Genomic DNA, 15,600 nt, shown 5'->3' with positions numbered 1-15,600 from the left:
TGCGGTAGCCATCCCCTCTACAGCACCAGGTACCAGGGCTGGGGCTGGCCTGATGGCAGGCCGATGACCGTCGTGTGGGCATGTGGCGTGTGGGCATCTGGTGGGCAGTGCCCTTGGTCAGCTCGGCGCTTCCGTCAGCCCTCTTGCCTGACCCAGCCCACAGGTGCCTCGTGGTTGCTGGTGACAGATCCACAGTCCAGGCTTGGCCGCCAGAGTCACAGCTCTGCCCACCTGAACCCCTGGGGAGTGGCCACTGCCCCCATCCATCGTGCGATATTTACAGTGAGTTCAGAGAGGTTGTCCTGAGGAACAAGGGCTCGGGGCACGGTGTTGGCCCTGCTCGCCCAAGGTCTGGTCTGCAGGGTGCTAACCTCATGCCGGGGCCTGTCCTTCCTCCCAGGCCATGGAGGACGCGAGACACCTGGGGGGAGAAGCCCACTTGTGGGTTTGGAGGCCGAAAGCTCGCATGGCAGTCTCTTAAGTTAATCCAGTACTGGGAAGATTTCAGTTGAAAAAAGTAGAACCAGCTCGTGAACTGGAGTTTTTCTTCCTGCAGAGCTCCTTTGGGTATTGCGTGAAGATGCAAATTTTACATCTGGGTTAAACGCATAATTTCCCTTTAAATTGCCTGCTTGACTGTGAACAAGGATCCCTGCTCGGTGTATGTTCGTACCAACTGGAAACTTAGTTGAAAGTAATTTCACTCAATTAACTGGTCCTTTGTTTGACAACGCTGCTGCCACTGTGTGTGCATGTGCTGTCGGAATTTCAGCGTCCGGTAAATTTGGCCTCAATCATTCCTCACCTGTCGTCCTACCGTGTAAGTGCTGAGCTGAGCGCAGCAGCTAAAAACAAACATCTCTGTGTGTAGGAAACTCACTAGCTCTCGTACCTTGAAAATGGAATAATACATCCAGTTTAGTTTAGGTTGAAGCAAAGAAAGGTCATTGCTATGACAGGTAATTTTATAAATATGATTTTGACAGATTCTATAAGGTGCCAGGGGCAGAAAACCCATGCAGTGGAACATGTGAAGTATTTAAATAACTTTTCTTAAAATGAACTTCATGTTTTAAATAATAGATGTTTACCTCGCAGGTTAAGCCTTAAATATTCCCATTTTCACTGAAATGGCATGTTTTTGAAAAGGCAGTGTTGTACCCACAGTGCACGGTCTGCCAGCAGAGCCAGGCCCCGGAGTGAGTCCTGTGGAATTCAAAGTTGTTGTTGTCAGACCGTCTGACCCCGGCCAGACCATGTGCCGCCCTGGGTGCCCCTCCTGACACGAGGAACACACCATGGCCATGCGTCAGCAAGTCTTGGTCAAAGACTCACCTATATATTCTTGTATTAAATGTCACAGAATGTAATACTGAGAGGCAGGATTCGTTTCTTCCTCAGTCTCTGATTTTATTTTCACGTTTCCTGTTGTGAGAACCTAGGTCGAGTCCAGCACAGGTTCCTCAGGAAGCTCGTTAGTTTGGCAGAAGACTGGACTCGGGCTCCCCAGCAAGGAAGAGAGCAGCTGGGTGGGCCGGGGGGGCTGGTCCTGGTTCCCAACACCCCCCACACCCACTCAGCACCGTGCTCAGAGATGCTCAGGGGTCCACCTAGGAGAGTGCGTGTCCACCCTAGTGGGCAGGGCTTGTGGTTCCTACAAAATTAACATTGTCAGCAGGATCCACCGTCAGGAGTTGGCAGCCCTGGCAGGCTCTCTGTGTCGATGGCCTCAGAGGTGGGAGAGGCCCCATGTCAGCCTCTGTCCACACAGCAGGCTGGGAGGACAGCGAGTGGATGTTAGGTCTCTCAGTAAACTTAGGCTCTCGCCAGCTCTCTGCTTGCTGTGGACACTCGGGGATCAGCCACAGGGCTGAGACCAGCTCACTCCCTCTGCTCACTGCCCATCAGGCACGCATCTGGTCCCTACGGGTCAGACCCTGTGGGTCAGGATGAACACAAGATTGTTCTGATATGAAAAACCCACTTTGAAGAGCATAGCCATGGGTGCCTGGGGCCGTGTCACAGACAAAGATGATAAAAACAGGGAGCCTGACACCTGAAACTGCTGCTACTGCCAGGAAATAAGATCTTTAACCAACTCCAGGATCCCAGAGAGTCTGGAGAGCACGTGTGCACATGTCAGCCTGTGAGCATGCGTGTGTGGCATGTGCATCTGTGCACACCCGTCCTGTGTGCACGCCTGACCTGTGTGCACACCCAACCTGAACCCTCCTCGTCTCCGTAAGATCTCACAGTGATGCTCGGATGCCCCGGGAGCCACTCTGCAGCCCATGACATTTAACAAACACGGGCTGTTAAATGTTACTCGGGCGCTACAGACTGCTTCCCAGAGACGTCTGCAGATGCCAGTCCCAAGCGCTGGGAGTCTCAGCTGCCGGACGCTCACCTGAAGCTGTAAACGCGTTCACTGGGGCTGCGATCCAGCTGTGGTCAGAGCTGGGCCCAGTGGCGTGTAGTCTCATATTGTCTGTTGTAACGCTGTACAGACCGTGTTTTCCGGGAAATGGGGCTGGATGGACGGAGCCATGACGCTACGCGAGCCCCGCCCTGATGAGGTGCCGTGTGGATCCCTCTCTGGCCCGGCGCTCGGCCTGATGCCCCGGCTCATCCTCCCACATGGGGGGTGGGCCCCGGCGCGCTGCTCGATGAGTGTGCGTGACTCTCATGAGTGGCCTGTCATTGTTTGGATTCTCTTCTGAGGCCTCAGAATTTACAAGTGACTTCATCTCTTAATTAAGTGAAGTCAGCACAGTAGCTGGGTCTTTGTCAGCACGTCTTGATGGACGGTTCACTGCTGGTTTGAACCACGCTGGAAGCAGCGCATGCTTGCTTCTCTGGGCTGAAGAGAGACTCATCCCTCAGTGTGGGGTCGGAGGAGAGCTAGGGAGGCCGCAGCCGAGGGCGGGAACGAGGTGGACACCGCTAACTGAGTGTCGTGGAAAGAAGTGGAAACCAGCCAGGGAAGCGTGCAGTGGGATCTCTGCAAGGAGGAGTGAAACACGGGGCAGAGAAAGTGCCAGAGCCCGGCGCCAGACCTGCCTGCGAAGTTCCGGCTCGTTTGTCTCTGGACCTTCAGCTTCCATTCTGACATCCCAGCTTGGAAAAAATGAGCCCTAGAAACAGCAAGCAGGGTCTTGGACATGGAGATCAGCTGCTGCTGGACCTGGAGGTGTCCCGTTTCTGTGGATCACTGAGCCTGCCCCCCTTGTGTGTCTGAGAACTGTCTGTGTTTAGTCCGCCTCCATCCCAGTCCCGAGCCAGCGCTGCCTGGAAGTTCTTGGTCGTCCAGCCTGGCCTCCTGCCCTGTGGCTGTGAAGTGACCATCAGGACGACTTCCCACAGGGCAGAGGCAGAGCCTGGATGGTGGGGCGGGGACTGGTCCCTACGAAGCCTCATCAAAGCAGGGGCTTTGGGGCTCATGCATCGGCCGGACCTGAGAACAACCCCACTGCAGGGCCAGTTCTCCTGTGGTTTCCGCCCGGGCAGCAGGATCGGCCGGAGGGTAAGTGGCCGTGCCCTCACCCATGTGGAAGTGGCAACCGACTGCCTTCTCAGCCACACTGGTCTGGCTCATTGAGCTGCCTGTTATCCAAGCTGCTAACATGAGTCCAAGGAGCAGTGATGACAACCCGCAAAGGGGAGAGCGGCCCACTGTGCCCCCTGCCCTGTCTGTGTCGGCGGCTGCCCTCCTGGGGTCCTGTGTTGGGACCCTGGCAGGTGCCTGCTTGCTTTGGGTTTGCCTCTTGAGGACGGCCTGCCATAAACAGGATGGAAGGCAAATCCAGTGCTGTTCCGAGAGGGACTCTCACTGAGGGGTGCAGGGGGAAACGAGGCGGGGACTCCACCCGAGGTCCATCCAGGGGCAGCTGGTGAAGGTCCTGGGAGCGGCACTCACCCCCAGCTCCTGGTGCAGAGTCGGCCCGTCGTGTGCCTGGGGCCCAAGGCTGACGGGTTTTGTGCCCAGCACACAGTTGAAATGGCCATGTGCAGCCCCCCACACACACCTCCCATGTGGGGTCTGAAGCTGGCAGAAGACAGGCCACGACCTGGGGCACGTGAGACAGGCCCCAGGGCCCCATGCACCCGCAGCCTGCCAGCGGATGTTGGTTGTGTCTGATTTGAAGCATTCTGTTCCTGGTTAGGACGGGACTGAGGAGGAGAAAGTGGATCGAGCCCGTTGGGTGCGTGTCTGAGTTCATCTGGGGCAGGGGGGTCTCGTGTGGAGGGGCCTGCACTTTGTGCACCAGCTTTGGGCGTGGCCTCATGAGATGCTTGTGTCCACACGCGTGGGCAGAGCAGTGTTCGAGGACGAGGCCGTGGCCCGGAGACCCCGGCTCGACTCCCCACCTGCCCTCCTTGGGGTCCCTGTTGCCGTCCTGAGGTGCAGGCAGACGTGTGCAGGTGTGCATGGCACTGGTCACTGGTGTACGCTTGTGTTCCAGCACAGGCAGCCGAGTGTTCAAAACCGACTCCAGAGCAGAGGTCCCAGACTTTGGGTCACAAGGTGTCCAGACGAGTAGGGGGTGGGGGACCGGCCTCGGGCCACGCTCTTCCCTCTGGACCCGCCTCTGTGGGGAGCAAGGCAGGTCCCAGTGTGGGCGCGGCACTCACGGGCCTCTGCTCCTCTGTCTGCAGCTGCACGGCTACATGGAGAGTGAGCCGCTCACCCTGCAGCTCTTCATCGGCACGGCGGACGACCGGCTGCTGAGGCCACACGCCTTCTACCAGGTGCACCGGATCACGGGCAAGACCGTGTCCACCACCAGCCACGAGGCCATCCTCTCCAATACCAAGGTCCTGGAAATCCCGCTGCTGCCGGAAAACAACATGCGTGCCATGTAAGCCCGGCTGTGTGTCTGCGGGCCGGGGGGGGCTGGGGCCGGCCCTCGGAGGGAGGGGAAGTCCTCTCTTCACATTTCCAGTTTCGGGGCCCCAGGCTCCCTTGGCTTAACACCTCAGGAAACTTTACACATATTTACGACAGCAGACTTGTTTCCTTCTAGGGTTTTCGTGTTGCCACTCACTTCACAGCTGTGCGTGCCCCCTCCATGTGCAAACGTGGCACCCACTTCTTTCTTTTTCTTTTTTTTAAAATTTTTCATTTTGTATTGGGGTATAGCTGATTAACAATGTTGTGATAGTCTCAGGTGAACAGCAAAGGGACTCAGCCATACACATACATGAAGTCATTCTCGCCTAACTTTCCCCCCACCCCTGCATGGCACCCTTTTCTTTCTGAAAGCTCTGTGAAAACCAGAGGAGAGGTTAAAATGCTGATAATGTTGAAGCATTATGGAGACCGGCACGTCTGGGTCGTGTTTTCACTGAGGGTTTCTGCTGATGTGACCAGCTGGAATGTGCAGGTCAGGCCTGGCTCGTTGGCGTAGAGGTGACTTGGTTAGCAAGCTACAGAGTCATCGTCTCAGGTCCAAGTGGGGTCCCTGTTTGTGGCCTCATTAACCGAGTGACCACAGTGTGCCTTGCCCTTCACTCCCGAGCTGTGAATGCGGCAGAGAAAGGGAACAGGGTTGTCCCTCTGGACTCACCTTCTCCTGAGGGCCTCTGTGGGCGCAGGATGGAGCCTCAACACCCTGTGTGTATGGATAAACATGTAAGGCAGCAGTTCATTAACACAAGGTTCTCGGGGGGTGTCCGTGGGGGCGTCTTCAAGGCCGACTGTGCAGGGAGACAGCAGGTGGGAAGGCCCTGAGGCCGAGCGGGTTTGGGGGGTCCTCGGGGGAGAAGGAGCCCAGGGCCATGGTGGGGGAGGGAGGGTGTGGGAAACCACGGTGTGGGCTTGTGTGGGGTGTTGATCAGTCATTTGTAAGTAGCTCCTAAACCCTCTAAGTTGTAAACAAAGGGAAAGCCTTCTCTCTGTGTTGGCTTTTCAGGGATTTGGGGGGACTCATTCTAAGTTTCCCAAGGACCAGGAGCAGGGCTGAAGGCTGGGAGACCCTGCTGGTCCCTCCAGCAGCTGCAGCTCTGACTCCAGTGGCTGCGTTTACTCCATGAAATACCCTTCAGCCCAGGGCAGCACAGTCACCGCAGGCCAGGCTTCCCGCCGCTCTGGGCCGGGCTGAGGTCCTGACCTGCAGGCCTCGTGCCGCCTCATCTCGGAGCTTCTGACGGAGGGAAGGGCTGGTTTCCATCTGACAAGTTGCCTGTGGATTGTTGTGCTGGAGGCTGGTGTTGGATGGAATCATTAAGTTAAATGAAACTAGAGAAAATCACATGAGGCCCTAGTAAATCCAGGATCCTGAGTTGAGGGGGGACACTCCCAGAATCTTGGGGAAGGAGGTTTTCAGAGCCCGCCCCCGGGAGCCTTCCGGGCACTGTGCTCTGCTCTGGGGCGTCCACACCCGCCCAGCGCGGTGGGGCCCTGAGTGAGTGGGGCTCTGCCTGCTTCAGACCAGGGTGCATGAGGCCAGGCTGGCTTGTCCTGCCCCTTCGCCCTCCCCCCCCACTTGATGGGTGGACGTGGGGCTGTCCTGACAGGTGAACGGGTGTCCCAGCTGGGCTGGGGACTGAGGCAGGCACTCGTGTCTTGCAGCATCGACTGTGCCGGGATCCTGAAGCTCAGGAACTCCGACATCGAGCTGCGCAAGGGGGAGACGGACATCGGGAGAAAGAACACACGGGTGCGGCTGGTCTTCCGCGTCCACATCCCGCAACCCAATGGCCGGACGCTGTCCCTGCAGGTGGCCTCCAACCCCATCGAGTGCTGTGAGTGTCCCGTCCCCCCGCCGCCCCGTGTCCAGGCCGAGGGCCAGTCCCCGCTGGATACTTCCCTTCCCACAGCCCGCAACAGTCCGCCCGCCCCAGGGTGTGTACTGTGTTGGGACCCCCATCCTCACAGCTCCCCGGCCCACCGCCTTAGGGAGCATCGTGGTTCGTTCCTATTGTCTCTGACCTGAGTATCAGTCAGATATCAGTGACGGCCATGCTCCCCCATGGCCCCTCACAGCCCCCCTCTGCCCCGCGGCCCCTCCCTCACGGCCCCCCTCTCTGCCCCGCGGCCCCTCACGGCCCTTCTCTCCCCCCCTCTGCCCCGCGGCCCCTCCCTCACGGCCCCCCTCTCTGCCCCGTGGCCCCTCCCTCACGGCCCTTCTCTGCCCCGCGGCCCCTCCCTCACGGTCCCCCGCGGCCCCTCCCTCACGGCCCCTCACAGCCCCCCCCTCTGCCCCGTGGCCCTTCACGGCCCCCCTCTCTGCCCCGTGACCCCTCACGGCCCTCCTCTGCCCTGCAGCCCCTCCCTCACGGCCCCCCTCTCTGCCCCGCGGCCCCTCCCTCACAGCCCTCCTCTGCCCCGCGGCCCCTCCCTCACTGCCCCCCCTGCCCCGCGGCCCCTCCCTCACGGCCCCCCCCTCTGCCCCGCGGCCCCTCCCTCACGGCCCCCCTCGGTCCTGCGGCCCCTCCCTCACGGCCCCACTCTCTACCCCGCGGCCCCTCCCTCACGGTCCTCCTCTGCCCCGCGGCCCCTCCCTCACGGCCCCACTCTCTACCCCGTGGCCCCTCCCTCACGGCCCCTCTCTCTGCCCCATGGCCCCTCCCTCACGGCCCTTCTCTGCCGCGTGGTCCCCTCCCCCACTCTCGCTGGACCCTCCCGTCCAGTCTCCAGATGTCCATCCCCAGGCCGTGGGGTCTGCTGCAGGTGGCTCCAGCTTTCTGCCCTGTGGTCCCTCCCCGTGAGAAGGAGCAAGCCCCTCATCTCAGGCCTTCTGGCTACTAGGGAGGGCTGTGTGAGGGACCCGGTCACTGAGGGGGTTCGTGTGAGGGCCCCGGTCACTGAGGGGTTTGTGTGATGACCCCAGTCACTGAGGGGGTTCGTGTGAGGACCCCAGTCACTGAGAGGGTTCATGTGAGGACCCCGGTCACTGGGTGCCACAGAGTGTGTCTTCATTGTTGCTGCTACGAAGACCTCTGCCCCAAATCCCGAGCTTGGCCTCCGTGCCCTCAGCCCCCGAGAGCCCACCATGGACAGCCCTCCACATCTGACTTTAGCCTGGGGTGCCTTGCTCTGTGAGTCCCTCTCCTGGTTAGACCCGGGGATCGCCTTGTTGCTGCTGGCGGGCAGGCTTTGTCCCCTCTCACCTGCAGGACTCCCCACAGCTTCCCCAGGCCCTTCAAGGGTGATCACCCTAGCAGAACGCGTTCACTCCCACGGAGTCACCCACACACACACTCACATGTATATGCACACGCTTCTCCACATGGACCAGTCAGAGGCGTGCTGCCTTTCCTTTGACAGCGGGTTATGGGTGGACCGGCCGCCCAGGAGGGGCTGGGGGCGGTATGGGTGGACTGGCCCTCCCTGGAGGGGTCTCACCGGCTCACTTTTTGCCCCACCCCCGCAGCCCAGCGCTCAGCCCAGGAGCTGCCCCTTGTGGAGAAGCAGAGTGCAGCCAGCGGCCCCGTCCTCGGAGGGAAGAGGATGGTCCTGTCTGGCCACAACTTTCTGCAGGACTCCAAGGTCATTTTTGTGGAGAAAGCACCAGGTATTTCCTCTTAAAACCAGCGTCGAGTGCTTGCTGTTTGGGCGCCGGCAGAGGTTGGCTGGCGGGAGAGGGTGCCATGTGCGGTCCCAGGGCCTCCCCGCATGGCTTCAAGGGGCTGCGGGTGTGGGGCCTGCATCTGCCCAGCTAGCGGGCGCCTCCTCAGGGGCTATGACCAGCTCTTGCTGGTCTTTGCCTTTCTCAGAACCACAGACCATCCTAGGCAGGTATCCAGGTGTGCAGTGGGCACGGCAGCTGTGGGGGACCCCACTAGGGCCCAGAGACTTTTCTGTGCTGCTCATTCTGGAGGCATAGCGCCCTGCGGTGCAGAGGGAGACACTGGTTGCTTTCAATGATGGTGGCCCCTGGGGCCACAGCTGCCCGTGTGAGTGTGTGTGCACACATGCACGTGGACCTGTGTGTGTGTGCACGTGGACCTGTGTGTGTATGCTCCGCTGCAGGTCTGAAGGGAAAGGGTCTCTGCTCTCTGGTGTCTGGGGAACCAGGTGACCAGCCTGTCCTCGAGCTGCAGGATGGATGCAGGGGGTTAGGGGTAGCGGTGGGAGTAGGGCTGGGGGAAGCACAGCTCCTGCCCCAGGGCTGCCCGGCCCGGCCCCCATGGTCATAAGGGTAAGCATGTGGCCTCACCTCTCTCACACCCTGGGGTGTGTTTGTAGAGCGCGTTCCTTGTGGGGAGCTGACCTGAGGGGGTGCCGCTGCCCACAGGCTGGGAGGGGGTGCCCGCAGGCAGGGCTCCCAGCTGCTCCTCTGAGCCCCAGTCCAGCTTTCAAGCCCAGAACAGGGCCCCTGCTGCTCGCCGCAAACCACGGAGGCTCAGCCTCTGTAATGGGGCTAATTTTGTACAGTCTGCAGGAAACTTAAGTGCTTCAGTCAAAATGGGTTTGAGAGTCTTTCACGTTGACCTCGTTCTGCCTGCACCATTGTGCCTGTGATTGGAAATTGTTTTACAGGAGGGAGAAGACCTGCCCGAGTACAGTGGTGGGAGAAGAACTCACATTACCAAAACGCCCCTCTTTGGAGGAGGTGAATTTGGAAATAATTTCAGCGTTTGTGTTCTAACGTGTGCATGGGCACCCCCTCCCAGCCTGTGGGCGGCAGGGTTCTCACCGTGCTCGGAGATGTGTGTGGTGGGAGCCGGCCGGTGCCCAGGCTGTTTCCTCCAGCGATCAGCTCTGACCTCGACCTGGGTGCCATGACGGGACCATGAGGCGTCTCCCGATCTCCTCAGCTTATCGTGGATGGGGGCAGGGTGCTCAGTCATGGGGCCGTCCGCCTGCAGCTGGGAGCTGAGTTCCCGGGCGCCTGGCTGTCGAGCTCACTGGGCTTCCCAGGTTCCCTGGCCCCCAGGCGGGCTCAGTGGCGCTGTTACTCACTGCCACACTGGCCTGTCCCCGGCCTGCCGTCTCCTGCAGCAGTTCCATGTCTGCTGCAGGGCAGAGGGCGAGAAACCAGTAAGTGGGTGGAGACCAGATGTCCCGCAAACACATGGTACGTCATGGCAACTGCGATGTAAACACGCAGCTGTGTGTCCTGTCACATTGTGTCTGCGTCTAAACAAAGTTGCCGGCACATTCGCACACACGTCCACACCGGTCCCATGTGTCCAACGTGCATTCTCAGCCGAGCACACATGCTTCCTGATGGGCCTCAGCCGTCACTGGGCTTTTCCTGGTTGATTTTTGGGCGAGAAACCACTAAATTCAATTTAGACTGAAAGCCTGGTCATCCTCTAGGCTCCCGAGGAGGTGCCTGGTGTGCTGGAAAGTTCTGTCTTGAGCCCCTACTTGGAGGCAGCAAGGCCAGCATGCGAGCGGTGAGGCTGGTCCGGGAGCCGCTGGCCATGGGCAGAAGCAGGACTGTGGCTGCCCTGTCGCACGTCAGATGCTGGGTGAGGTGGACGTCTAGTCACCATGTCTCCTCAGCTGCTCTGAGCACTACTTGGAGTTTCTTAAGTGTTTCAAGATTCCTCCTGGCCAGGGCCGGCTGTCACCAGTGCCCACCTTGTGTGACCAAGCAGGGTCCCAGAGGAGGATGGCCCTCAGGACGTGGGAGTGAGGCCCCTCCCGTGGTCAGGGGACCCCTCAAAAAGAGCCGTGAAGCAGCCACTCTCATCTCTGAGATGTTCGTGTTCTCAGCTGTGTTTGTGGTGGGACTCTCCAGAACCAACCTGCAGTTCTGCTCAGAGCTTAGTGTCCAACAAGAAGCCACAGGGCCTTCCTTCAAGGAGGATAGCTGTGGCCTCTGAGCCAGGTGCCACCTCCCTCAGTGGACGTCCCTGAGCGTGGGGCCTGGGACAGACTCACTGGGAGGCCTGGCAGGAGCAGGACACTGAGATGCCCCTGCCCGCCATCTCCTGCTGGAGGTCACGGGGCTCTGTTCAGACATGTGCATGAGGGATGTACTTGCACACACATGCAAATATTAAAAACATATAAAAAACATTTAAATACGAGAACAGGGAGAGAGCGCCCCCATGGAGGGGGGATCAGGAGAGACCAGGGATTTGGAGCTTGCATCGCTGTGAACTTTACCAGGTTCTCGATTGTGACGCTTACAGTCAGCGGTGTGAAGCCCGACCCTTCCACGTGGTTCCTAGAAACCGTGTGAAGCTCAGCAGACCTCACCAGAGCTGGTGGCTTCGGCAGGCAACACGGTTTGCTACAGCTTGTGCGTGGCTGGACACGATTGTGGCCCCCAGGGCATCCTCGGTGGACACTGGGCCTCCTCAAGGCCCAGACTCGAGGGGGACCCCTCGGCACTGAGGCTCAGGCAGGTCCCATCTGCCCAGGCTCAGGGCTGAACCACCCAGGGTGTAGACTCGGAGGATCATCAGGTTCAGCGTGACCGCCAGCCACACGACCAGACCACCTCCCTGTCAGACCTTTTCAAACCTATTACTGAGACCCCAAACCCCACATGACACACACGCAGAAGAGAATATCACGTTCTCAGTCCTAAACGCTTGCAACAGAAGCAGGACTTGTTTCCTGCAAGGAAGGCCTGCCACCCGCCCAGGATTGACCATCAGGAAACGGCGCCGACCCTCAGTGGATGGAAAAGAGCAGCGGCCAGGCCCCTCTGGTCCTTAGGAGGCTTTTTCTCACTTTGGGCCTCGGAGCCAAGTGGTCCTCCCACAACCCTGAACTGAATGTTTTTAGCAGTCTTGGGGGGGTTGTGTTTCCCAAGTGCCTTCAATGCAGATGGCAAGCGGGCGGGGCCCTTCTGGGGTCGGGGGACGTGGCATCCTAGTCCCAGCTCCACCACCCAGCAAGGTCCTCAAGGAGTGTCCCGTGAGGGCATCAGAACATCACCCTCTGAGGGCCAGAGGGTGCCCATCCTGCTTGTCGCTCGCTGTGGACAGCTGTTGGTGTCACGCACGATGCCACAGTGGGTCTGTGTGTGGGCTCACGTGAGTACACGCGTGTTCCTCCCCTGGGCGAAGGAGTGACCTTCTTTCACCCTAGAGGTGCGTCTGCTTGTCCACACGGGCCTCAGAGGCAGCATCCCCACCCTGGCCCCGCGGAGGGCTGGAAACCAGAGAGTTTCAGGCAGGGTCAGCTGCTGGGGACCCTCGGGCCTCTCGGTCCCCACCCTGTGGAGCATGGAGCAGGACGTGCAGCCGGGGCGGCCCCTCCCGAGGCCCGGCTCCTCCCGCCGGGTGTGGCGGGGAAGCCTTTCCGATGACTCACACTGCAGGGAATTCCCTAATGACTCGGAATATTTTTACTCCTGGGCTTGCACACAGTTTCCTACTGAGGAGGCCAGGGAGCTCCTGATAAGGCTGGAGCACAAAGGCCCATTCAGGCCCGTGGCCTCCCTTCCCGTAGGGGCTGCGGCTGCGTTCCACACCCGGTGGCCTCCCAGCAGCTTTGCGGACAAGGACGCCAGAGGCCGGGGGGCACTGGACCCAGGCCAGGGCAGTGCGAGGAGTCAGCAGTCAGCGGGGTGGGGGCCGCTGGAGAGCGTCCTGTGTGGGGGTCCCACAGAGCCCGCATCGGCCACCCTGGCTGCTGCTCCGGCCTCCTCCTGGAGCAGGACTAAATGTGCGCTTCTGACCACAGAACAGAGACTGGGCCAGAACCCCCAGGCCAGGGTGAGGGACGCAGGGAGCCCTGGGCCTGTGAGCCGGACCTCAGTGGCCCATCTGCCTCTCCCCTTTGCTCTGTGCTCGACTGTCTGTGGCTCCAGGGATCTGTGCTTTCAGACGCTGTGTCAGGGCTGTGAGCCTGTGCAGGTGGCCAGGCTGGTCAGCTTGCGGACGTCCTTGCACAGTGGGACCACTGGACCCCAGGCCAGCGCTGGACAGGATGGGGTCCCACAGCCTGCAAGGGCCTGGAGGGCTAGGCCCCTCCCACCATACTGGTCCTCGGTGCGCATGCCCACCGCCCACTCCACGCCCGTGTTTCCCTTGATGGCTGTTTCACCTGTGGACCTGCAGTCCATTCCCAGGAGGCTGGTGTGGTCTCTCGACCCTCCTGGAGGGCGGGCGGTGGATGCTGGGTGAAGGGGTCTCTCAACCTCTATGGACTAGAGATGAAGCAGTTGCAAGGCTTTGCCCCAGCTGTTCAGGTTTTAACACTTAACGGCTGTTTTGGGGGCAACGATGGGCTTTGTCGTAAGAAAAATTGTTGTTTTTAAAAGGCACCAAGGACGTGGGAGTCTTGGTTACAGGAAGAGTCATTTCGGTTTCCTCAAACCAGTGGGGGTGGGTGGGGCCCAGTGGCACATCCACAGTGGGTCTGGGCTGTACCACGGGAGCCGTGTCCACAGTACTTCGCATGGGCACCAGGGACCCTCTGCCGATTATCGCCCAAGTTGGGGTTGCTCCTTCCCTGAGCCCTGCCCTCATGGGAGCATCTGCTGCTTGCGGAATGCCGGCGCTTTTAAGGGCGGGGGTGTTCTTTCCGTCTCCTGTTGGTTTTTCCTAGAGGAAAGACGGATGCGGGTCCCCAGGCTCCAGCAGTATTTGATCCCCTAGTGGGTCATCTGCTGTATGCTCCACGCGGGCACTCGACGTCCCGAGGGGCTGGTGTGGCCTGGCACGTTCAGGCCTCTCTGTGACTCACATTTCCTCTCTGCTCCGCCCTCCGCCCCTGCCCAGCCAGCACTGTGGAGGAGAAAAAGCCAATGCTGTCTAACTTATTTATAATCTAGTATTTGTAACACACACATTTCTTCTTGGAAAACAGAGAGAAAGCAAAAACTAGGCCCAGAACCATTACTAGATGTAATGATTCATTTGGGAGCGACTTTATAAAAGAGCGCAAAGAGGTCAGTGTATGAGATTGGCATCTGTTAATTCCAAATAACGACCAGGCCTTGTAGGCAAAGCACGCCTGCCAGAGGGGCTTCCTAGCACCAGGAAGGCAGCTCCGTCTCCCCAGCCAGCAGGTCCTGGGCCTCGCCTCCCTCCAGGGCCTGGCCCAGGGACAATAATCCCTTTCTTTCACTGGCACTGGAGCCTTTTCATTTTTTCAAACATGCAAACGGCCACGGGGTAAGGTTAAAAATACCTTGTGTTTTGCATTTTTGTGTCCTGATGTGGCAGGGAGCAGTCTCAGAGAGGATTTTCTTTTTCGGCCCCCAGTTCCCCTGAGCGGGGCAGGACCTGTGACTCTAGGGCCACACTCATTAGAATAACTCTGCTCCCAAGAGCAAAATGGCTGTCTGAGGAGGCCTTACAAATAGCTGGGAAAAGAAGAGAAGCAAAAAGCAAAGGAGAAAAGGAAATATATTCCCATCTGAATGCAGAGTTCCAAAGAATAGCAAGGAGAGATAAGAAAGCCTTCCTCAGCGATCAATGCAAAGAAATAGAGGAAAACAACAGATTGGGAAAGACTAGAGATCTCTTCAAGAAAATTAGAGATACCAAGGGAACATTTCATGCAAAGATGGGCTCGATAAAGGACAGAAATAGTATGGACCTAACAGAAGCAGAAGATATTAAGAAGAGGTGGCAAGAATACACAGAAGAACTGTACAAAAAAGATCTTCACGACCCAGATAATCACGATGGTGTGATCGCTCACCTAGAGCCAGACATCCTGGAATGTGAAGTCAAGTGGGCCTTAGAAAGCATCACTACGAACAAAGCTAGTGTAGGTGATGGAATTCCAGTTGAGCTATTTCAAATCCTGAAAGATGATGCTGTGAAAGTGCTGCACTCGATATGCCAGCAAATTTGGAAAACTCAGCAGTGGCCACAGGACTGCAAAAGGTCAGTTTTCGTTCCAACCCCAAAGAAAGGCAATGCCAAAGAATGCTCAAACTACCGCACAAGTGCACTCATCTCACATGCTAGTAAAGTAATGCTCAAAATTCTCCAAGCCAGGCTTCAGCAATACGTGAACCGTGAACTTCCAGATGTTCAAGCTGGTTTTAGAAAAGGCAGAGGAACCAGAGATCAAATTGCCAATATCCGCTGGATCATCGAAAAAGCAAGAGAGTTCCAGAAAAACATCTATTTCTGCTTTATTGACTATGCCAAAGCCTTTGATTGTGTGGATCACAATAAACTGTGGAAAATTCTGAAAGAGATGGGAATACCATACCATCTGACCTGTCTCTTGAGAAACCTGTATGCAGGTCAGGAAGCAACAGAACTGGACATGGAACAACAGACTGGTTCCAAATAGGAAAAGGAGTCCGTCAAGGCTGTATATTGTCACCCTGCTTATTTAACTTATATGCAGAATACATCATGAGAAATGCTGGTCTGGAAGAAACACAAGCTGGAATCAAGATTGCCGGGAGAAATATCAATCACCTCAGATATGCAGATGACACCACCCTTATGCCAGAAAGTGAAGAAGAACTAAAGAGCCTCTTGATGAAAGTGAAAGAGGAGAGTGAAAAAGTTGGCTTAAAGCTCAACGTTGAGAAAACTAAGATCATGGCATCTGATCCCATCACTTCATGGGAAATAGATGCGGAAACAGTGGAAACAGTGTCAGACTGTATTTTTTTGGGTTCCAAAATCACTGCTGATGGTGATTGCAGCCATGAAATTAAAAGACGCTTACTCCTTGGAAGGAAGGTTATGACCAACCTAGATAGCATATTTAAA

The 15,600-nt window shown here is 57.9% G+C and overlaps 1 protein-coding gene across 9 annotated transcripts in view; it reads left to right on the top strand.

The window, feature by feature from the left end:
* The window catches only part of NFATC1 (nuclear factor of activated T cells 1), a 91,588-nt gene that overhangs the window by 30,734 nt on the left and 45,254 nt on the right, over nucleotides 1-15,600 (top strand). For all 9 annotated transcript variants that reach the window (XM_081563063.1, XM_081563061.1, XM_081563059.1 and 6 more), the window contains 3 exons: nucleotides 4,657-4,859; nucleotides 6,572-6,744; nucleotides 8,376-8,516. In XM_081563063.1, coding sequence (XP_081419189.1) covers nucleotides 4,657-4,859; nucleotides 6,572-6,744; nucleotides 8,376-8,516 — 517 coding nt within the window. The remainder of the gene's footprint in view (nucleotides 1-4,656; nucleotides 4,860-6,571; nucleotides 6,745-8,375; nucleotides 8,517-15,600) is intronic.

Source organism: Giraffa tippelskirchi, chromosome 14 (assembly GCF_054371585.1).
Source record: "Giraffa tippelskirchi isolate mGirTip1 chromosome 14, T2T-mGirTip1v1.2.pri, whole genome shotgun sequence".
Lineage (NCBI taxonomy): Eukaryota > Metazoa > Chordata > Mammalia > Artiodactyla > Giraffidae > Giraffa > Giraffa tippelskirchi.
Note: the sequence above shows the minus strand (reverse complement) of the source record. Positions and strands in the feature narration are given on the sequence as shown.